This window comes from Mixophyes fleayi, chromosome 3, assembly GCF_038048845.1.
Source record: "Mixophyes fleayi isolate aMixFle1 chromosome 3, aMixFle1.hap1, whole genome shotgun sequence".
Taxonomy (NCBI): Eukaryota; Metazoa; Chordata; class Amphibia; order Anura; family Limnodynastidae; genus Mixophyes; species Mixophyes fleayi.
Window position 1 is genome coordinate 168,952,945 of NC_134404.1, and position 25,273 is coordinate 168,978,217.

The window sequence follows — 25,273 nt, forward strand, 5'->3', positions numbered from 1 at the left end:
AGATTACAAAAAAACACTTTGCAGTTGATAAACTATGTCTCTTTAGTTGATCTGTTACATCTGAATTGTATCTGAATTGTCATAAAGTTATACATATTTTTTGACTGTAAATAACACATTATAAGAAATGTAGATATACCTCATGATAAGGAATTTATAAATGGATGGAACATACTGAGAAAAAAATTGATAAAACACTTAAATTGGTTATGTACTGGAGTGACAGATCTAATTTTGTAGCTAGTCTTTTTTTACTTGGAGCTGGGTGTTGATGATCTGTCAGACCCATATGCTGTGTTATCACCATCATCACCAAAATAATAAGAGTCACTATATTCATCAATAATAATAATAATAATGATAATAACTATAATCATCAATATCTGGACTTATCCTGAGTGCCTCTATCTCTTCCCTTGTTAGCCATAGTCATATCTTGGTCATCCTTCATGTTGCTGCTTCTATTTTTCTTTGTAGTGCAGGCCAGTTTGCTGGTAGACTCCCAGTAAGATGTACCTGTTCCTTTATGTCCACCAGTCTCATCATACTGAGAGTAAGGGCTGCTGCTATTTACATTCTTATAAGCAAGGCTGTTTTTGTCACACTCCGAACGGCATTCCGGCACCTTTTTCACAAGGGTTTGCGGCTTCTCCACCGGCCTTTAAAACAAAAAAAATCAACGCAAACACCTTATGTCCGGCGCGGCTGCGCCCTCCTCCCTTCTCCATTTGCAATGAATGTCGGGCGTGACGTCATCACGCACGTGGCGCCCGACATTCATTACAGACGGAGCAGTGAGGAGCGGTCAGCCACAGTTTGAAAGAAAGGGGAGATTAAAAAAAAGGCAAAGGGGAGAAAAAGAATGAGAAAGGGGCTCATAAAAGACATAAAAACAGCATGATGTGTGCAGTGTGAATGTGGGGTGACCTAAAAGGTTTATTATATAATTTGTATTAAAAGAAGGAAAGCATTATTGATTTTTTTTTATTGCAGGGGGGCTCCAGACATGCTAGCACCAGCCCTGTCTATAGCAGCACCGCATCTGTGTGCGTCCTGCTTCCGGCAGTGACGTCACTCACTCTGTCAGTGAGAGGAGCCGCGAGCTTGCAGCGAAGTGAGAAAAGAGCATGTAAGGTAAGTACAGAGCATGTAGCATGAGCCTGCTTTGTAATATGTAGGTGTTATTTAAGGTTCTCCATCAAGGTGCCGTATTGTCCTTTTATGTCAGGTCAAGTTTTTTCCAGTTTAAATTATAATTTTAAACCATTACATCCGTATTTAATATGGTGAAAAGCAGTATACTTAACAGAGAGGAGCTGCGTGCAACAAATTAAAGGTATGTTAAGAACTGAATATATATTTTTTTTCATAAAATATTAACAAGATGTGAGTTCTGCCTCCTTTTTTATTACAAAAATAAGCACTGCTTATAAGTAAATTACGCTGATGATGAGGATTCTGGGTATGCTACATTACATATGTTCTACAAGGTAATAGGTTTAGTAAACAAGACAATAGATTATAAATAAAACACCTATACACCTTTCCCTGAGAAATGTCCGCCTTTGGGTGCCATATCTCCTGTAAGAGGAAGTGTTACATGTCTGTGTCTGCCCATGTAGATTATTATGTAAGGTTATTACAGGAATGTTTAGATTTTAGACTAGCAGTTCCCAATTTTATTGATGTTGTGATTCATGTGTGACTCTCCTGCCATATGATTAATATTTTATAACAAACCAATGTTAAAATGACTGAAATGTCTCATAGGTAACTGCTCACCTTTGCTGTTTTAACTGCCTTCTGATCCATCCTTTTCATACCACATTCTTGCTATGGATTCCAGCTACATATTTTACCTAGTATACAATGCTCTGTTCCAATGTTTTTTTACATAATATAAATAAAGTTTATTGTAAAAGAAAAGTAAGCATGAACTAGAGGAACGGAGCTCTGTACCAAGGAAACTGGTTAGGTTGGGAGATATAGGTTGGGAAGTTCGTTTAAACAAAAGCTATTTTTTTTTTTTTTTTATTGAAAAATGTAGCTGAAATATGGCTTATTTATGACATCTTTTAAAAGTTATAATTTCAAAAGTCTTGTGATATATCTCAACTGGACTTGTCATACACAAATAATTATATTCTTGACCAACTGCTTTTCAAAGAGTGTGAGTTAGTTTATAAAAAATAAATAGCAGTTTATATGTACTATAGGAATACCAATATCATGTTTACATGTTTATAGTAGTAATAATGATGCCAGAGGTAGATGACGTGTGGCTCTGCAGCAGTTGTGGTCCCAACAAGCCACTGTAGCTGAAATACCACTATTCTGCCTACTGTTGGTCTAAGCTGAATAGCAATATACAGTAAGTAAAGCCTCTAGACCACACTTATCATGTAATAATTTCAGTAACTGTTGTTATATTAGTCAAGCAACCAAAGAACAAATATTTTGCTCCCATTCTTACTATTCTTTTATTTCAGGTTCTCTTGTATGTACATTATTATTTCCCATGTTATTATTATTAGCTTTCATTTATACGGTGCCACAAAAGGTCTGCAGCACCGTACACAGAATGCATTGGATGAAACATAACTGAGTATATAAACAAAGTGCAATTAAACTAAATTAAATTAAATTCACAACCCAGCTGAAAACTAGTACACCGGAAAATACAAGAAAACTTTAGAGACTAGAAAAAGGAAGGTTGAGGGGGGTGCATACTAAAGCAAGCTGAACCTGCACCCAAGAGTGTGAGGGAAATTAACAGGATCAGAGACCGTGATGGGGATGCAGAGGCAGGGGAGTAGGAGACAAAGGGCAGGGACCCAGTGTCAATGTACAAAAAGGAGGCTGAAATTACACGAGGATAAGACAGACCTGCTCGGGGAAGTTTACCATCTAAAGAGAGGGGGCAGACTAACAGGAAACACAAAGAGAGAAGTCAGGGTGAGGGGACTAGAAGTCTGTAGGGAGAGATGAGCGAGTAATATGGAAAGTACCATGATTAGTGAAGAAAGATCATAAAGAGGCGGGATGAGGAAAGGACAGAGAAGGTCAAGCAGAGGAATGGTAGGTTGTCCTGAACAGGTGGGTTTTGAGGGATTGTTTGAAGATTTGCAGGCTAGGGTATAGCCTGATAGAACGAGGGAGATTGTTCCAAATAAGGAGGGCTGCATGGGAGAATATAGTTCCCATAGTTATTAGCAATAAAAAAAAGGGTGTTGCAATTACAGCACTCCAGGGTGGAAAATATTCTAGTTCCATCTTTGAGCATGTAGTATGCATGTTATTTGCTTTTATTGGAGCCATACAACTTGTGTAATTCACATTTAATTATGTAATGTAATTACCATTCAGCTGTTGTCCTTTTTCACTGACAAGTGCAGGTTCTGGTCAGATTTTCAAATTTGCTCAGGTCCAGCCTTGCAGAGTTCCCCTCCTGCTGCCTCTAGAGCAGGGTTTCCCAAACCCAGTCCTCAGGGCTCCCCAACAGTGCAGGTTTTCCATATCTCCTTGCTGGAGCACAGGTGTATTCATTACTGACTGACACATTGTAACAGATCCACAGGTGGTCCTAATTATGTCACATGTGATCCAGAAAACCTGCACTGTTGGGGAGCCCTGAGGACTGGGTTTGGGAAACCCTGCTCTAGAGTATGTCTGTCATTGTTGGAAAAGATCTTTGACTCTGAAAGCCACTCACTTGTATTACAGATAACCTCCAGCAATGAGGTAGTGATGTCACTCCTCACAGGAGCTGATCATGTGTTAGATAGGTAGCCCTGATTGTCTTCATTCACTGACAGATTATATCAGTAATTATATATAACCAGGGCAAAATTAAAATGTGCAACTCTTATGTATATAAGTGTACCAACAATTAATACACTTTTTTAGCCCATCGCCATTCCTTTGTCTCATTTCTTCTTATCCATCCTCCATGTGGGAATAAAAGGAGCAGAGGGTGTACAGATTTTCTGAATAAATTCATAGTTACATATTCTCCTAGAATATCTGGAAAATTATTGGGAGACCTCATGGACTCCTAGGAGAGCAGCTAAGCTTCCAAAATAGTTATCACTGGCATGCAAAGTGAGCAGGGATGTGTCCTGATGATCACACTGATCATGACACTGTGTACTGTATTGTTCTCCTGAAATATGCCCTTAAGGCGAAGTGCTTATACCAATGTGGTTCATGAAGACTGGCTGAAATATGCATATATGTCTATTAGGAGGTGTTAATCCTCACTGATGATGATGACTTACTATAAAACCAGAACATGTGCGGCTGATGCACAGGCGGATGAATGTCGCGGGATGTGCACGGCTCTACATATAGTCAGCTTTTCTTCAATGCACTTTGTTTAAGTATAAGGTACTCCCATTTTTGCAACCAACTCTGCATCAGCCCCATAGTATTCAGTAATATGAACATGCATTCCCCTTTACAAGAGCTACAATGCCAGTGAGAAGTAAACCTCAGTAGTCGATCATCTACATACTGTCGCAGTCAGCAAATTGGATAAAGTCATTTCAATTAAAGTCTAGCAAACTTGGTTGTCTTTGTCTGAAAAGATGTGTACGGTACGCTACGGCGTACAAGGGCACGCTACGGTGTGAAAGGGCGTACGCATCCACTACACGTGGCAGCAACAGTAATTGGTCTTTTACCATACATTCGCACAAACACGCATACTTATAAAATAGTACACATTAATGGTAGTTGCAACACATAGTCAGTTATGTCAAAGTATAGTAGTATTTATATGTTATATCAGAGTTACATGCATATTAGTGAAATGCACGGAACGGGTTGAAGGAATAACATCATGAGTGGTATCATAATGAACCTTGTTACATATCCTACTGTTTGGTTCACTCTGCGAGGGAATCGCAGAGTGCATACACAAGTTATGAATGATAGGGAATTATGAACTACTTAAGACTAAGGAATCTTGGCGGGAAGAGCAGAGCATACCCCCTGCAGAGATGACCCCCTCCTTTGGATTCCTTAGGATGAACCAGCCAATGATTGACAACCCCTTGGACATTCCTGAGACTTGGACCAATAGATGCAAGCTATACCATCTTCATTGTATTACTGTATTTGATTGTGTATTTAAGCAGCAGCTTGGGATCCAGTATGCAGACATCTTGTCCCCAGACTTCAGGATTGAATGACTGCACTGGGTCCAGAGCGCCTGCGATAAGTAACGGCTGTATTTACTATTACTTCGCTTGAGCATATTATTCTACTTATTGCGAATAAATCTTTGTGCATTGGAAACACAAATCGAGGTTCGACAATCGTTATTGGTTAGCGACAATACGCACATAACAATTTGTGGGCTCGTGAGCTTTGGAGGTTTCGTTGCCGATGATACGCAAGACCAACGGATTTCGGTTCCGCAGCAAAGGTTGGAGACGCGTCATATATGGGTAAGAAGGCATTGTGTTCAAAACCTGAATTTTACTCTGTGTTGTGAAACCGAATGTCCATTTTGCATTATCTAGGGCACGCTAACTAGAACCTAGGGACAAAAGAGAAAACTGTTTCTTTTTTCTGTCATTGTGCGTTTTAACTGTATTGCATTGCTTAGCGTATGTGCATTTCCTGCTGTGCGTACGCGAACTTCCGGTAGATTTGCCACGTGGTTAAACAATCGTTTTGATAGTTATTGTACATGTATAGTATAATTACTTGTGAAAGCCTCTGAGATATTACTGTTGTTGGGAACTTTTGATTTTCTGCGCAGAAAAGGTGTATAGTGTGTGATGTTGTAACGTAGATACACTGTTCATTATTCATTGTGCTCAGTTGCTGTCTGACGAGGCGGATTGCCCAACTGAAGGACGGTATACAGGGCCGGTATACCGAATGCGAAAACCGGGTTTTCGCAAAGCTCTACCAATAGATCGCAAGGTTTGCTAATAAATAGTATTTGTAGGCAGTGCGATCTAACCGCATCTTTAGTGCGAATTGGTGAAGCAGCTAGGAGGAATTATATTGGAAAGGCTGGTTGATTGTATCGACTTTGTTCTCCCAGTTATAATAAACTCAACAGATTTTTGTGGTTGAGCCAGGGTATCGAGGAGCTGATAGCCCTTGGGGCCCACAGTGATATTTCTGTATTAGGGATCCTCGCCGGATGCAAGAAAAGCGAGTGAACGCGGCTAAAGGAAATACGTTCACCGAGCATTAGAGATCTCTAGCTGTGATTGTAGCAACAGAGTTGGAATTGTTAGTCGGAAGGAACAGAGCATCACGGTGTGTCTGTGTTCCGGGTAGAAGGTATATTGTTCAACATGGGTGCTAAGCATACGCTAGAGATGGTCAGTGTACTGCCTAAGGAAGGCCCTATTGGTTCAGCGAGGTTTCTCATGTGTAAGAAATATGGTGCATATGCAACTTTGTATTGTGACACGTTGGTCAAGATGACCAAAGATTGTGATAGGCCTTTACCAACAATAGGAAGATTTAATGCAGAGGTACTAAATACTGTAAAAGATAAAGTATGGTTGATCAAGTCAACAAAAAAGAGAAATAGACATAATGATTGTTTAAAATTGTGGCAAATGGAAGGTAACACGTGGCAGAGCAGCGAATACAATCCGGAAGTAGGCGTGGCGAAAAGTGCGCGCAAGGTGGATGTAACCGTTGAGAAGTGTGGCGAACTCAGCGCAAGCGCGCCCCCGCCACCTTATGTGGCGGGAGGGGTAAGTACAGCCATTGTTAAAACTGAAAATAGAAAAATTGCTAAGTTGTATCCTGTTTTAAGCCAGTTTAAATCAAGTGTATCTGAAAATGAAGATGAACCCACTGTGATTTCGGCCATTGCCCATGCTGTTAGTGTACTAGAGGCTCAGCGCAAGTACGAGAAAATGGCTGAGATAGGTGAGAGTAGCGTGATCACTAGGAGTGAAAGCGTTCTAAATCTAGAACCAGCAAATCCTGTAGTGTCCCCTGAAGTCAGTGTACCAGAGGGTGCGTTCCCAGTCCGCACAATATCAGTTCCCAATGGGAAACCGGATAAGGATGGTGTAGTTCCTTTAAGAAATGTTACAATGCATTGTCCCTTGACTAGATCAGAATTACGTTCCATTATGACTGATTTCCCAGATCCTAAAAAAGAGTTGGCTAAGTGTCAGAAATTTGTTAAAGACTTAGGAAATGCCCATGAACCAACCAATAAGGATTGGCATGTAGTGTTAAGGGCGTGTCTTCCTCCCAATACTAACATACAAAAATTCATTGAAGATTGTTTGTTGGAGGAAGATGACACCTTGACCGATGAGATTAACCAAAAGAATATAGAACAAATTGTCAAACACTTAGCCATCTATTTTCCAGTAGTAGTAAATTGGAGTAAGATTTTCCCCATTAAACAAAAGGATAGTGAAACAGCAGCAGATTACTTCACTAGAGCTATAGCAGCGATAACACGGTTTACTGGGATATCCAACATAAGTGAGGACCCACATCACAGAGAGGTAGGTGTAGAAGTACTGATGGATGGCCTTAGAGAAAATTTAAAGACAAGAGTACAAACCACATTACCTAATTGGAGAGGTGTCACGGTAGACTCTCTTAGGGAGTCTGCTGTGGAGCATGACAAAAACCTTTTTAGAAAAAGGGAAGAGAAAAGTGATAGGTTAATGACGGTAATTATACAGGCTCTAGAAGGGGTGCATACACGACCACCAGCATACAACCCATATAACAAGAAACCTAAAGTGATCAGGTGTTTCAACTGTAACGAGGAAGGACATTACATGAGAGATTGTAAAAAGGAAAGACTCAATACACAGAAGGGTGGGTCACATAGATATCCTCCAAGGAGGGATTCACATAGACTAGAAGACTCACATCTACCCGCGCATATTACAGCAGCAAATGCTGAGCGGGAAATCAATAGTCAGCGCTAGGGGTCAGGTCATACCTGTAGTCTACAGCCAGTGAGGTTAACTGAGAGTCAGAGTGAAGAACCAAAAATGATAGTTGACATAGCTGGTAGGAAAAAACTTTTCTTGTAGATACAGGGGCGGCCCGATCTGTGATAACCTCTCCTTTCAATCTACAGGTGACCAGTAAAACCATTCCAGCTATGGGGGTAACGGGAAAAGTGTTACATTATCCTCTAACTAAACCCGCTGAAGTTGCTATTGGGCCTCTGCATACTAAGCATTCGTTTCTCTTGGCTGCAGCGGCTCCTACTAACTTGCTAGGGAGAGACTTGTTATGTAAAATGGGATGTGTCATATACTGTACTTCTGATGGTGTGTTCTTAGATATACCGGAGAAGGTCGCACATGAGGTACAGGATATATTGGATACCCCTCAAAGGTTAATGTTACACTCTCCTGTTATAGAACAAAGTCCATTTCAAGTAAAGGGGATGTTGCTGGAAATACCAGGTTCCCTATGGACCAGAGATGGACAGGACACTGGACTGATGGCAAACGTAGCCCCTGTCATGGTCAATCTAAAAAGTGGTAGGATAGCTCCAAAAATCCCACAGTATCCATTAAAACCAGAAGTGGAACTAGGGGTATATCCTGTTATTGAGAGGCTGTTACAACAAGGGATTTTAATTCGTACAGCCAGTACAGCAAATAGTCACATTTTCCCTGTGAAGAAGAATGGGGGGAGGGGCTATAGATTAGTCCAGGACTTAAGGGGAATTAATAAAGTTGTTGAGAGCCAATTCCCCGTAGTGCCGAATCCAGCTGTCATCCTCATGCAGATTCCACTGTCTGCCAGTCATTTTACTGTCATTGATCTATGTTCTGCTTTCTTCTCAGTCCCTCTTCACCCTGACTGCCAATACCTTTTTGCATTCTCCTACAGGGGAGTGCAATACACATGGACCAGACTACCCCAGGGGTTCATTGACAGCCCCAGTATTTTCTCCCAAGCCTTACATGACTGTTTGCAATCCTTTCAACCCCACAATGGGTCTGTTCTAATTCAATATGTGGACGATTTGTTGTTGTGCTCTGATTCTTTTATGTCATGTTTACATGATACTAAATTGTTGTTGCTTCATCTTTCACAAACAGGGCACAAGGTGGCAAAGGATAAATTACAGCCATGTCAGACTAAGGTCAAATACTTAGGACACTGCCTCACTAAGGGGCTAAGACACCTGACAACCGACAGAATTGAGGCCATACAACACATGACTCTGCCGCAGAGCTAGAAGCAGATTCGTACTTTCTTAGGGATGTGTGGATACTGTAGATCCTGGATCCCAGGTTTTTCTATTCTGGCATTACCATTGCAGGAGCTAGTCTCTTCCTCAAAACCAGAACGTGTTGTACACACAGAAGAGTCAGAGCAAGCGTTCTTTAATCTTAAAGATAGTCTGACTAGAGCACCTGCATTGGGAATACCTGATTATGAAAAGCCTTTTGAGCTATTTTGTACAGAAGCTAATGGTTGTGCAGCAGGTGTCCTCGCACAGAAACATGGTGACGCTAGCAGACCGGTAGCATACTACAGTGCACAATTAGACAATGTGGCAAGATCACTCCCAACATGTCTCAGAAGTGTAGCAGCAACGGCTCTTCTGGTGAGTAAGAGCGAGGAAGTAGTATTAGGACATAATTCAACTATCTATACACCCCATGCTGTATCAGCTCTGTTAAATTCAGCCCAAACCAGACATGTTTCTTCAGCTAGATTCACAAAGTGGGAACTAGCCCTGATGGCACCCTCAAACATCACCATCAAATGATGTAGCACCTTAAATCCAGCTACATACCTTCCGTATGTGTCTCTAGAGACACAATGGGTGGGAGGTGAGGAGACCCTGGTTGATGATGAGTTTGGGAAGAATACTGACATGCATGACTGTATGGAACACCTGAATCAGACCTTTACTGCAAGGCCCGACATATGTGACACCCCCTTAGAAAATGTAGATTTTACGTTTTATACAGACGGAAGTTGCCATAGACAGAGACAGGAGAGCTATGTACTGGTTACGCTGTTGTAGACGATCAGGATGTGGTAGAAGCTGAACCCCTTGGTCCACCTCACTCAGCCCAGGTGGCGGAACTAGTAGCACTAAGGAAAGCTTGTGAATTGGCAGAGGGTAAGTTAGCCAATATATATACTGACTCTAGGTACGCCTTTGGGGTAGTGCACAATTTTGGGGCCCTTTGGCGTCTTAGAAACTTTACAACAGCAGCAGGTACACCAGTGGCACACTCACAACACATAAAAGGACTTCTGACTACAGTTACCCAGAACAGTAGCCGTCATAAAGTGCAAAGCCCATACCTTTGAAGAAGACCCAGTGTCATTGGGCAACAACAGGGAAGACGAAGCTGCTAAATGGGCAGCAGGGCAACCTATGACTGTATCGACCAAGACTATAATGGTTTTTCAGACATTAGACATGCAGAAATTAATTGAAATGCAAGATTTGTGTTCCCTGCAGGAAAAGGCGGTCTGGAAGGCGAAGGGATGTGGTCAAGAGTCCTCAGGACTCTGGAGGGATGGACAAGGTAAGCCTGTAGCTCCCCGAACATACTATCCAAGCCTTGCTGAAGCAGCACACGGTCTGACTCACCTGGGTAAAGAAGGTATGTGCAAACTGGTGAGAGCATACTGGTGTGCTCCCGGACTTTCCTCTCAGGCTGTTAGGAAAGCAATGTCATGTCTTACTTGTTTGAGGAAAAATGTTGGGAAAACTATTCCAACTGAGCCATCCCACATCCCTCCTACAGACGGACCTTTCCAGGTAATGCAAATTGACTATATCCAATTACCACCGTGCAGGAATTTAAAGTATGTGTTAGTGTGTATTGATGTGTTTTACGGTTGGGTAGAAGCATATCCGGCAGCCACTAATACTGCTGTGTTCACTGCAAAGAAAATTGTACAAGACTTTGTGTGTAGGTTCGGTATCCCTAGAATCATTGAAAGTGATAGGGGTACCCATTTTACTGGTGATATCTTCCAAAATATGTGTAAACTCATGGGAATCAGTAGCAGACTTCACACCCCTTACCGACCACAAGCCAGTGGTAAGGTGGAGAGAGTAAACGGTACTATAAAGAACAAGCTGGGTAAGATAATGGCTGAAACTGGGTTGGCATGGCCTGAGGCTTTGCCATTGATCCTCCATAGCATTCGGACCACTCCTAGACCTCCTCTTAATCTGTCCCCCTTTGAGATACTGTTCGGACGACAACCTCATTTGATCGTGAGTCCACAAGGCGACTTGAAGTGTAATAATGAAGTGACTGTACAATATCTTATAAGAATGAGTAGACAGCTAAAACAACAACAACAAAAACTAAAAATGCTGTCACCTGGTATGCCAGAAAAGAACTGTCATGATGTTGAACCTGGAGACTATGTTATGATCCGCAATTTATTACGTTCAGGTTGTTTAACAGACCGTTGGGAAGGCCCGTACCAAGTGCTGCTGACCAGTACTACATCACTGAAGGTTGCAGAGAGAGACACTTGGGTCCATTCCACCCACTGCAGGAGAGTCCATAATCCGGAGAAAGTGCAAGATAAAACGAAGACCGACGACACAGAGCTGTCACTTGTGAGCCTGTTCCGGGAGACCTAAAGCCTGCAGTCGAGACACCTGAACCAGAGACGTTGCCTCAGAATTATCTTTCCAGCGATGGAGTGGCGGTTTTTGTTTTTCTTTTGTTCCAGGATTTTCCTTGTTTTTACTCTTTCTAGGACATTCTATTTTTGTGAAGGAGGATGGAGGACGGAGGAGAGTTCTGGGAGTGATACGGATGAAATGGAGGCCGAAGAAAAATTAATAGGATACTCAGAGCAGCCCATTATCAAACTTGGTCCAGGGGTTATGAAAAGGTCTGCTTGCTCAGGAACTCGGAGGCAGTGTGAGGGGCTATTGTCTGATGAGTATTGTATCTGCAAGTCCTGCGACTCCCTAGTTGAAGAGAGATGCATCCAACGATGCCAGTCCCCCAGTACTCTGAATATAGGCGGGCATCCTTTGGAGGATTATCACTCCCTGGTGGGTAAGGTGCTTAACCAAACTGAGTGTTGGGTGTGCTCTCACGTGCCTCAAGGGCAGCATAATATAGGACTAGTGCCATTCCCTCTAAACATATCTGAAGTACTCGAATTGAGGGGTGGGAGGCCCATAGACGGGAGGTACAATAACACTAGGTCCCCTAGTCTGACGCTTCGACAATACTCCATAGGCAGATCTTTGCTGTGCCTAAATATATCTCATGCAAAGCGCCTGGAGAATTGGGAGGTTGACCTATCAGATCAGACAATGGCTTGCCACACTCATTTTAGAGGGAGACTCACAAGGTCACTACTAGGCAGGAATGTTGATGGAAGTCACAAATTAGGGCATATAACCAAACATAAGAAGGTATCCATTGGAAAAGTCTCTACAGATAAATGTAAAAATGTCATTAATGCCGACACGTGTCTAGAACAAATGGAGACACTGGGCATGGGTAGTTTTATCAAAACTCTGTGTGATATAATTCATGGGCATACTGCTCCTTATGTTCTCCCTGATGATGTGTATTTTGTTTGTGGGAGGAAAGCTTATTCCTGGGTGACTCCGAGTTCCAAGGGCTTGTGTTTCTTAGCTAAACTGGTTCCTGAAATCATGACTATTACTCATGAAGAAATGGTTGATATTCACAAGACTACATCACCACTATACATAAACACACAGTATGAACACCGTGGCAAGAGAAATATGATTCCTGGTGAGGAACCCATAGCTACAAAATTGATTAGTGAAACTGCTGGTTTCCAAGTTATGGTTGCTCTAGAACTCACCAGGACCGCTCGGGGAACATTAAACTTTAAATATATCCAAGACCTAGCTAAATTAATAGATAATATCACCGAGATGTATGATGACACTTTCAGGTATACTGGAAGGGAGCTACAAGCGTACAAGAAGGAGTTGGTGCAACATAGACTGGTACTAAATTATCTCACCTCTATTACTGGTGGGTACTGTGTGACACTGGCCACCCAGTTCGGTGTCAAATGTTGCACGTACATTACTAATAATACGGATGACCCTAAAGAGGTTATAGACCGGAAGATGGATGAAATTTTACAGCTGAAATGGGAATTTCGAAAGAGCCATAATTCTTCGTTATATGAGGTCGGGGAAAAGGTGGCGGGTTGGTTCTCGTGGTTGAACCCTGTGAAATGGTTCTCCGGTCTGGGGGAGTGGGTACAGGAAATGGTTGCTAGTGTAGGTAAGCTCCTTCTCCTTATACTGGGTGTCATCTTAGCAATTGGTTTAGTTGTCAAATGTGTTCCTACTGTGTTGAAGTGTGGAAAACGGTCTCATAGGAGTAACACTGAGAAAGAGACTGAAAGGGTGGTACCAGATACCGAGATCATGGTCTGTGAAGAAGTATTGTATAATCCTGAACTTGAAACGGTGATTGGGTGATAGTTTATTACACTATCAAAGGGTGGAGCTGTCGAAGTCAGCAAATTGGATAAAGTCATTTCAATTAAAGTCTAGCAAACTTGGTTGTCTTTGTCTGAAAAGATGCGTACGGTACGCATCGACGTACAAGGGCACGCTATGGCGTGAAAGGGCGTACGCATCCACTACACGTGGCAGCAACAGTAATTGGTCTTTTACCATACATTCGCACAAACACGCATACTTATAAAATAGTACACATTAATGGTAGTTGCAACACATAGTCAGTTATGTCGAAGTATAATAGTATTTTTATGTTATATCAGAGTTACATGCATATTAGTGAAATGCACGGAACGGGTTGAAGGAATAACATCATGAGTGGTATCATAATGAACCTTGTTACATATCCTACTGTTTGGTTCACTCTGCGAGGGAATCGCAGAGTGCATACACAAGTTATGAATGATAGGGAATTATGAACTACTTAAGACTAAGGAATCTTGGCGGGAAGAGCAGAGCATACCCCCTGCAGAGATGACCCCCTCCTTTGGATTCCTTAGGATGAACCAGCCAATGATTGACAACCCCTTGGACATTCCTGAGACCTGGACCAATAGATGCAAGCTATACCATCTTCATTGTATTACTATATTTGATTGTGTATATAAGCAGCAGCTTGGGATCCAGTATGCAGATATCTTGTCCCCAGACTTCAGGATTGAATGACTGCACTGGGTCCAGAGCGCCTGCGATAAGTAACGGCTGTATTTACTATTACTTCGCTTGAGCATATTATTCTACTTATTGCGAATAAATCTTTGTGCGTTGGAAACACAAATCGAGGTTCGACAATCGTTATTGGTTAGCGTCAATACGCACATAACAATACACATTCACATGTATGAATTATCCATCCAGTTGGTGTAAGACAATTATAAATCTGAAATTATAAATTTAGGTGTTTATGAAGTGTGTAGTTATTTTAGCATAGAAGACAATGATGCAAGAATGTAGAGGACTGGGTTTGGCTGTTTCTATACATTTAACTGGACTGAATGTTGACATGTTTAATTTGGAACTGATTGAATGCTTCTTCCAATGGTTTCACATAACTTACCTTCTACTAGTGAAAGATATGCAATATAAAAAGCATCCTAGTTACATAGAATTTAGAGAGAATCCTAGTGGACAATACAAATCATACATTATAGTAAAATCATAAAATATGGAGAGCATTACAGCAATAACCTCATATTTATATTGACACGTTGTAATCACTAGACTGTTGCATCTTAGGTGTAGCAAAGAGGGAGGGGCTTTATTATCTCCCCAAAAGCTATAGGGTTCTCTCTTCTCAGATAAGGTTTGGGGTTTCTTCATTTTCTGATGATAATGGTGTACAGTCATGGCCAAAGCTTTTGAGAATGACACAAGTATTGGTTATCACAAAGGTTACTGCTTTAGTGTTTTTAGACCTTTTTGTCAGATGTTGCTATGGTATACTGAAGTACAATTACAAGCATTTCATAAGTGTCAAAGGCTTTTATTAACAAATACATACAAAGTTTATGCAATATTTGTAGTGTTTACCCTTCTTTCTGAAGACCTCTACAATTTGCCCTGGCATGCTGTCAATCAACTTCTGGGCCACATACTGACTGATGGTCGCCTATCGTTGCCTAATCAATGCTTGAAGTTTGTCAGAATTTCTTGGTTTTTGTTTGTCCACCCGCCTCTTTAAGATTGACCACAAGTTCTCAAAGAGATTAAGGTCTCTAGAGTTTCCTGGCCATGGACCCAAAATTTCACTGTTTTGATCCCCGAGCCACTTAGTTATCACTTTTGCCTAATGGCAAAGTGCTCCATCATGCTGAAAAAGGCATTGTTCTTCACCAAACTGTTTTTGGAGGGTTGGAAGAAGTTGCTCTTGGAGGATGTGTTGGTATCATTTATTCATGGCTGTGTTCTTAGGCAACATTATGAGAAGACAATATGCACTTATGACCTACTGGTTTCAGTTTATTTCTACAGACTGATATTCTCCAGCTTATTATTCATTCTAGATATGTAATATAGTATCATCATTTAAAGCATATAAACTATGTACACTATGTACTACAACTTCAAGTGAAGTATTGCCATTGGGACATATGGGCCCCTCTTACTGGGGTCCAAATTCTTCATATCAGTGAGAAACACACATTACACTGCCACTGATTGCCTCCTGTTATCAAGATTTTAGGGTGTCCAGTCCTGGAGGTGGGTAAGCCCTGCCCCCAAGAAAAGGTTACACCCTCCCAATGCCCTCTGTACCTCTTCTTGGGGGCAGGGTTCTTTTCAAATATGAAAATACATCATTTGACACATAACTGCCATTACTTGTAAACTCTATGATCAACAACTCAACACATGCTTTTTTTTTTATTGAATTAAATAAAAAATATGCCAGAGAATTTACCATGTAAAATGCATTGGAATCATGACAAAGCAGGTGTTGTGCTATTTTAAATAATAATTTACCATGTACTAGTGATAGATATGCAAGATAAAGATCATTCTAGAGACATACAATGTAGAGAATTCTAGTGTACAATACAGATCATGCATTATAGTGAAAATCCTAATATATGGGTAGCATTACAGCAATAACCTCATATCTATATTCACACGTTGTAGCCACTAGACTATTGCGTCTTAGGTGGAGGAAAGAGGGAGGGGCTTTATTATGTCCCCAAAAGCTATAGGGTTCCCTCTCCTCAGATAAGGTTTAGGGCTTCTTCATTTTCTGATGATAATGGTGTGGGCAGGTTTGCAGTCGATCACGTGGTTAACTTTGTTATCCTAAGGTATGGACGAAACCCACAAGCAATATCATCAAATAGATCTTCACAATATGCAGAAGCTAGGCAATTACGTTTTAGCTGGAGGAGAGAGCAAGGGGATTTATTATGTCACCCAAATCAATAGGGTTTATTCTCCTCAGTAAAGATTTTGGCCATCTTCCTTGTCTGGTGATGGTGTTGTAGGCTGGTCTGTAGTCGATCCCGTGGTTGTCGTTGTTATCCTTTCAAATGATCATCACCGACAGGCAATAAAATCGAATACATCTTTACACATTTTCACCACTAGGTTATTGCTGCTTAGGTGGAAAAGTCATCAATGACCAATACATATTCAAAATTTTGACATTCTTAAACATTTTGACTTTCTGTCATATGTATAAGACTTACAATATTTGCAAATACAAAGATAACATCATCCCACATTTTCTGGTATGGGACACCATGAGAATCATGTGATCAAGAGAAGACAATATGCACATATGAGCTACTGGTTTCAGCTTATTCCTACAGAACGATATTCTCCAGCTTATTATTCATTCCAAATATGTAATATAGTATCATCATTTAAAGCATATAAACTATGTATACTATATACTACAACTTCAAGTGAAGTATTGCCATTTGGACATATGGGCCCCTCTTACTGGGGTCTAAATTCTTCATATCAGTGAGAAACACACATTACACTGCAACTGATTGCCTCCTGCTATCAAGATTTTAGGGTGTCCAGTCCTGGAGGTGGGTAAGCCCTGCCCCCAAGAAGAGGTTCCACCTTCCCAATGCCCTCTGTACCTCTTCTTGAGGGCAGGGTTCTTTTCAAATATGAAAATACATCATATGACATATAACTGCCATTACTTGTAAACTCTATGATAAATACTCAACACATGCTTTTTTTTGATTGAATTAAATAAAAAGTATGCCAGAGAATTTACCATGTAAAACGCATTAGAATCATGGTAAAACAGGTGTTGTGCTGTTTTAAATATCAATTTACCATGTACTAGTGATAGATATGCAAGATATAGATCATTCTAGAGACATACAATGTAGAGAATCCTAGTGTACAATACAGATCATACATTATAGTGAAAATCCTAATATATGGGGAGCATTACAGCAATAACCTCATATTTATATACACGCGTTGTAGCCACTAGACTATTGCATCTTAGGTGGAGGAAAGAGGGAGGGGCTTTATTATGTCCCCAAAAGCTATAGGGTTCCCTCTCCTCAGATAAGGTTTAGGGCTTCTTCATTTTCTGATGATAATGGTGTGGGCAGGTTTGCAGTCGATCGCGTGGTTAACTTTGTTATCCGATGGTATGGACGAAACTATAAGCAATATTATCAAATAGATCTACACACAATGCAGCCACTAGGCAATTGCGTCTTAGCTGGAAAAGAGAGCAAGGGGATTTATTATGTCACCCAAATCAATAGGGTTTCCTCTCCTCAGTAAAGATTTTGGCCGTCTTCCTTGTCTGGTGATGGTGTTGTAGGCTGGTCTGTAGTCGATCCCGTGGTTGTCGTGGTTATCCTTTCAAATGATCATCACCGACAGGCAATAAAATCGAATACATCTTTACACATTTTCACCACTAGGTTATTGCTGCTTAGGTGGAGAAGGCTGGAGGAGCTGTATTGTGACCCCAAATGCTACATGGATCTCTCTCCTCGGTAAAGATTTTGGGACCCTTCAATATTTGTAGATGGTGATGTAGGCAGGTCCATAAAGATTTCCTGTATGAACTAATAGAGACAGGAACCCCAAATCTTCTTACAAATTCTATCAGTATTTTCCTATAACACAGTGTTGACTTCCACATTTACACTTGGATAGGGTTTAGTTAAACAAGTCATCAATGACCAATACATATTCAAAATTTTGACATTCTTAAACATTTTGACATTCTGTCATATGTATAAGACTTACAATATTTGCAAATACAAAGATAACATCATCCCACATTTTCTGGTATGGGACACCATGAGAATCATGTGATCAAGAGAAGACAATATGCACATATGAGCTACTGGTTTCAGCTTATTTCTGCAGAACGATATTCTCCAGCTTATTATTCATTCCAGATATGTAATATAGTATCATCATTTAAAGCATATAAACTATGTATACTATGTACTACAACTTCAAGTGAAGTATTGCCATTTGGACATATGGGCCCCTCTTACTGGGGTCTAAATTCTTCATATCAGTGAGAAACACACATTACACTGCAACTGATTGCCTCCTGCTATCAAGATTTTAGGGTGTCCAGTCCTGGAGGTGGGTAAGCCCTGCCCCCAAGAAGAGGTTCCACCTTCCCAATGCCCTCTGTACCTCTTCTTGAGGGCAGGGTTCTTTTCAAATATGAAAATACATCATTTGACATATAACTGCCATTACTTGTAAACTCTATGATCAAAAACTCAACACATGCTTTTTTTTGATTGAATTAAATAAAAAGTATGCCAGAGAATTTACCATGTAAAACGCATTGGAATCATGACAAAGCAGGTGTTGTGCTGTTTTAAATATCAATTTACCATGTACTAGTGATAGATATGCAAGATATAGATCATTCTAGAGACATACAATGTAGAGAATCCTAGTGTACAATACAGATCATACATTATAGTGAAAATCCTAATATATGGGGAGCATTACAGCAATAACCTCATATTTATATTCACGCGTTGTAGCCACTAGACTATTGCGTCTTAGGTGGAGGAAAGAGGGAGGGGCTTTATTATGTCCCCAAAAGCTATAGGGTTCCCTCTCCTCAGATAAGGTTTAGGGCTTCTTCATTTTCTGATGATAATGGTGTGGGCAGGTTTGCAGTCGATTGCGTGGTTAACTTTGTTATCCTATGGTATGGACGAAACCTATAAGCAATATAATCAAATAGATCTACACACAATGCAGCCACTAGGCAATTGCGTCTTAGCTGGAAAAGAGAGCAAGGGGATTTATTATGTCACCCAAATCAATAGGGTTTCCTCTCCTCAGTAAAGATTTTGGCCGTCTTCCTTGTCTGGTGATGGTGTTGTAGGCTGGTCTGTAGTCGATCCCGTGGTTGTCGTTGTTATCCTTTCAAATGATCATCACCGACAGGCAATAAAATCGAATACATCTTTACACATTTTCACCACTAGGTCATTGCTGCTTAGGTGGAGAAGGCTGGAGGAGCTGAATTGTGACCCCAAATGCTACATGGATCTCTGTCCTCGGTAAAGATTTTGGGACCCTTCAATATTTGTAGATGGTGATGTAGGCAGGTCCATAAAGATTTCTTTTATGAACTAATAGAGACAGGAACCCCAAATCTTCTTACAAATTCTATCAGTATTTTCCTATAACACAGTGTTGACTTCCACATTTACACTTGGATAGGGTTTAGTTAAACAAGTCATCAATGACCAATACATATTCAAAATTTTGACATTCTTAAACATTTTGACTTTCCGTCATATGTATAAGACTTACAATATTTTCAAATACAAAGATAACATCATCCCACATTTTCTGGTATGGGACACCATGAGAATCATGTGATCAAGAGAAGACAATATGCACATATGAGCTACTGGTTTCAGCTTATTTCTACAGAACGATATTCTCCAGCTTATTATTCATTCCAGATTTGTAATATAGTATCATCATTTAAAGCATATAAACTATGTATACTATGTACTACAACTTCAAGTGAAGTATTGCCATTTGGACATATGGGCCCCTCTTACTGGGGTCTAAATTCTTCATATCAGTGAGAAACACACATTACACTGCAACTGATTGCCTCCTGCTATCAAGATTTTAGGGTGTCCAGTCCTGGAGGTGGGTAAGCCCTGCCCCCAAGAAGAGGTTCCACCTTCCCAATGCCCTCTGTACCTCTTCTTGAGGGCAGGGTTCTTTTCAAATATGAAAATACATCATATGACATATAACTGCCATTACTTGTAAACTCTATGATCAACAACTCAACACATGCTTTTTTTTTATTGAATTAAATAAAAAGTATGCCAGAGAATTTACCATGTAAAACGCATTGGAATCATGGCAAAACAGGTGTTGTGCTGTTTTAAATATCAATTTACCATGTACTAGTGATAGATATGCAAGATATAGATCATTCTAGAGACATACAATGTAGAGAATCCTAGTGTACAATACAGATCATACATTATAGTGAAAATCCTAATATATGGGGAGCATTACAGCAATAACCTCATATTTATATTCACGCGTTGTAGCCACTAGACTATTGCGTCTTAGGTGGAGGAAAGAGGGAGGAGCTTTATTATGTCCCCAAAAGCTATAGGGTTCCCTCTCCTCAGATAAGGTTTAGGGCTTCTTCATTTTCTGATGATAATGGTGTGGGCAGGTTTGCAGTCGATCGCGTGGTTAACTTTGTTATCCTATGGTATGGACGAAACCTATAAGCAATATAATCAAATAGATCTACACACAATGCAGCCACTAGGCAATTGCGTCTTAGCTGGAAAAGAGAGCAAGGGGATTTATTATGTCACCAAAATCAATAGGGTTTCCTCTCCTCAGTAAAGATTTTGGCCGTCTTCCTTGTCTGGTGATGGTGTTGTAGGCTGGTCTGTAGTCGATCCCGTGGTTGTCGTTGTTATCCTTTCAAATGATCATCACCGACAGGCAATAAAATCGAATACATCTTCACACATTTTCACCACTAGGTTATTGCTGCTTAGGTGGAGAAGGCTGGAGGAGCTGTATTGTGACCCCAAATGCTACATGGATCTCTCTCCTCGGTAAAGATTTTGGGACCCTTCAATATTTGTAGATGGTGATGTAGGCAGGTCCATAAAGATTTCCTGTATGAACTAATAGAGACAGGAACCCCCAATCTTCTTACAAATTCTATCAGTATTTTCCTATAACACAGTGTTGACTTCCACATTTACACTTGGATAGGGTTTAGTTAAACAAGTCATCAATGACCAATACATATTCAAAATTTTGACATTCTTAAACATTTTGACTTTCTGTCATATGTATAAGACTTACAATATTTGCAAATACAAAGATAACATCATCCCACATTTTCTGGTATGGGACACCATGAGAATCATGTGATCAAGAGAAGACAATATGCACATATGAGCTACTGGTTTCAGCTTATTCCTACAGAACGATATTCTCCAGCTTATTATTCATTCCAAATATGTAATATAGTATCATCATTTAAAGCATATAAACTATGTATACTATATACTACAACTTCAAGTGAAGTATTGCCATTTGGACATATGGGCCCCTCTTACTGGGGTCTAAATTCTTCATATCAGTGAGAAACACACATTACACTGCAACTGATTGCCTCCTGCTATCAAGATTTTAGGGTGTCCAGTCCTGGAGGTGGGTAAGCCCTGCCCCCAAGAAGAGGTTCCACCTTCCCAATGCCCTCTGTACCTCTTCTTGAGGGCAGGGTTCTTTTCAAATATGAAAATACATCATATGACATATAACTGCCATTACTTGTAAACTCTATGATAAATACTCAACACATGCTTTTTTTTGATTGAATTAAATAAAAAGTATGCCAGAGAATTTACCATGTAAAACGCATTGGAATCATGGTAAAACAGGTGTTGTGCTGTTTTAAATATCAATTTACCATGTACTAGTGATAGATATGCAAGATATAGATCATTCTAGAGACATACAATGTAGAGAATCCTAGTGTACAATACAGATCATACATTATAGTGAAAATCCTAATATATGGGGAGCATTACAGCAATAACCTCATATTTATATACACGCGTTGTAGCCACTAGACTATTGCATCTTAGGTGGAGGAAAGAGGGAGGGGCTTTATTATGTCCCCAAAAGCTATAGGGTTCCCTCTCCTCAGATAAGGTTTAGGGCTTCTTCATTTTCTGATGATAATGGTGTGGGCAGGTTTGCAGTCGATCGCGTGGTTAACTTTGTTATCCGATGGTATGGACGAAACTATAAGCAATATTATCAAATAGATCTACACACAATGCAGCCACTAGGCAATTGCGTCTTAGCTGGAAAAGAGAGCAAGGGGATTTATTATGTCACCCAAATCAATAGGGTTTCCTCTCCTCAGTAAAGATTTTGGCCGTCTTCCTTGTCTGGTGATGGTGTTGTAGGCTGGTCTGTAGTCGATCCCGTGGTTGTCGTGGTTATCCTTTCAAATGATCATCACCGACAGGCAATAAAATCGAATACATCTTTACACATTTTCACCACTAGGTTATTGCTGCTTAGGTGGAGAAGGCTGGAGGAGCTGTATTGTGACCCCAAATGCTACATGGATCTCTCTCCTCGGTAAAGATTTTGGGACCCTTCAATATTTGTAGATGGTGATGTAGGCAGGTCCATAAAGATTTCCTGTATGAACTAATAGAGACAGGAACCCCAAATCTTCTTACAAATTCTATCAGTATTTTCCTATAACACAGTGTTGACTTCCACATTTACACTTGGATAGGGTTTAGTTAAACAAGTCATCAATGACCAATACATATTCAAAATTTTGACATTCTTAAACATTTTGACATTCTGTCATATGTATAAGACTTACAATATTTGCAAATACAAAGATAACATCATCCCACATTTTCTGGTATGGGACACCATGAGAATCATGTGATCCAGAGAAGACAATATGCACATATGAGCTACTGGTTTCAGCTTATTTCTGCAGAACGATATTCTCCAGCTTATTATTCATTCCAGATATGTAATATAGTATCATCATTTAAAGCATATAAACTATGTATACTATGTACTACAACTTCAAGTGAAGTATTGCCATTTGGACATATGGGCCCCTCTTACTGGGGTCTAAATTCTTCATATCAGTGAGAAACACACATTACACTGCAACTGATTGCCTCCTGCTATCAAGATTTTAGGGTGTCCAGTCCTGGAGGTGGGTAAGCCCTGCCCCCAAGAAGAGGTTCCACCTTCCCAATGCCCTCTGTACCTCTTCTTGAGGGCAGGGTTCTTTTCAAATATGAAAATACATCATTTGACATATAACTGCCATTACTTGTAAACTCTATGATCAAAAACTCAACACATGCTTTTTTTTGATTGAATTAAATAAAAAGTATGCCAGAGAATTTACCATGTAAAACGCATTGGAATCATGACAAAGCAGGTGTTGTGCTGTTTTAAATATCAATTTACCATGTACTAGTGATAGATATGCAAGATATAGATCATTCTAGAGACATACAATGTAGAGAATCCTAGTGTACAATACAGATCATACATTATAGTGAAAATCCTAATATATGGGGAGCATTACAGCAATAACCTCATATTTATATTCACGCGTTGTAGCCACTAGACTATTGCGTCTTAGGTGGAGGAAAGAGGGAGGGGCTTTATTATGTCCCCAAAAGCTATAGGGTTCCCTCTCCTCAGATAAGGTTTAGGGCTTCTTCATTTTCTGATGATAATGGTGTGGGCAGGTTTGCAGTCGATTGCGTGGTTAACTTTGTTATCCTATGGTATGGACGAAACCTATAAGCAATATAATCAAATAGATCTACACACAATGCAGCCACTAGGCAATTGCGTCTTAGCTGGAAAAGAGAGCAAGGGGATTTATTATGTCACCCAAATCAATAGGGTTTCCTCTCCTCAGTAAAGATTTTGGCCGTCTTCCTTGTCTGGTGATGGTGTTGTAGGCTGGTCTGTAGTCGATCCCGTGGTTGTCGTTGTTATCCTTTCAAATGATCATCACCGACAGGCAATAAAATCGAATACATCTTTACACATTTTCACCACTAGGTCATTGCTGCTTAGGTGGAGAAGGCTGGAGGAGCTGAATTGTGACCCCAAATGCTACATGGATCTCTGTCCTCGGTAAAGATTTTGGGACCCTTCAATATTTGTAGATGGTGATGTAGGCAGGTCCATAAAGATTTCTTTTATGAACTAATAGAGACAGGAACCCCAAATGTTCTTACAAATTCTATCAGTATTTTCCTATAACACAGTGTTGACTTCCACATTTACACTTGGATAGGGTTTAGTTAAACAAGTCATCAATGACCAATACATATTCAAAATTTTGACATTCTTAAACATTTTGACTTTCCGTCATATGTATAAGACTTACAATATTTGCAAAAACAAAGATAACATCATCCTACATTTTCTGGTATGGGACACCATGAGAATCATGTGATCAAGAGAAGACAATATGCACATATGAGCTACTGGTTTCAGCTTATTTCTACAGAACGATATTCTCCAGCTTATTATTCATTCCAGATATGTAATATAGTATCATCATTTAAAGCATATAAACTATGTATACTATGTACTACAACTTCAAGTGAAGTATTGCCATTTGTACATATGGGCCCCTCTTACTGGGGTCTAAATTCTTCATATCAGTGAGAAACACACATTACACTGCAACTGATTGCCTCCTGCTATCAAGATTTTAGGGTGTCCAGTTCTGGAGGTGGGTAAGCCCTGCCCCCAAGAAGAGGTTCCACCTTCCCAATGCCCTCTGTACCTCTTCTTGAGGGCAGGGTTCTTTTCAAATATGAAAATACATCATTTGACATATAACTGCCATTACTTGTAAACTCTATGATCAACAACTCAACACATGCTTTTTTTTGATTGAATTAAATAAAAAGTATGCCAGAGAATTTACCATGTAAAACACATTGGAATCATGACAATACAGGTGTTGTGCTGTTTTAAATATCAATTTACCATGTACTAGTGATAGATATGCAAGATATAGATCATTCTAGAGACATACAATGTAGAGAATCCTAGTGTACAATACAGATCATACATTATAGTGAAAATCCTAATATATGGGGAGCATTACAGCAATAACCTCATATTTATATTCACGCGTTGTAGCCACTAGACTATTGCGTCTTAGGTGGAGGAAAGAGGGAGGGGCTTTATTATGTCCCCAAAAGCTATAGGGTTCCCTCTCCTCAGATAAGGTTT

At 40.2% G+C, this 25,273-nt stretch overlaps 1 protein-coding gene across 1 annotated transcript in view; it reads right to left on the bottom strand.

Moving 5' to 3' along the window:
• Positions 1-376: 376 nt before the first annotated feature.
• The window catches only part of LOC142143202 (uncharacterized), a 91,372-nt gene continuing 66,475 nt past the window's right edge, over positions 377-25,273 (bottom strand). Inside the window, exon 5 of the mRNA XM_075200915.1 lies at positions 377-659. Coding sequence (XP_075057016.1) covers positions 377-659 — 283 coding nt within the window. The remainder of the gene's footprint in view (positions 660-25,273) is intronic.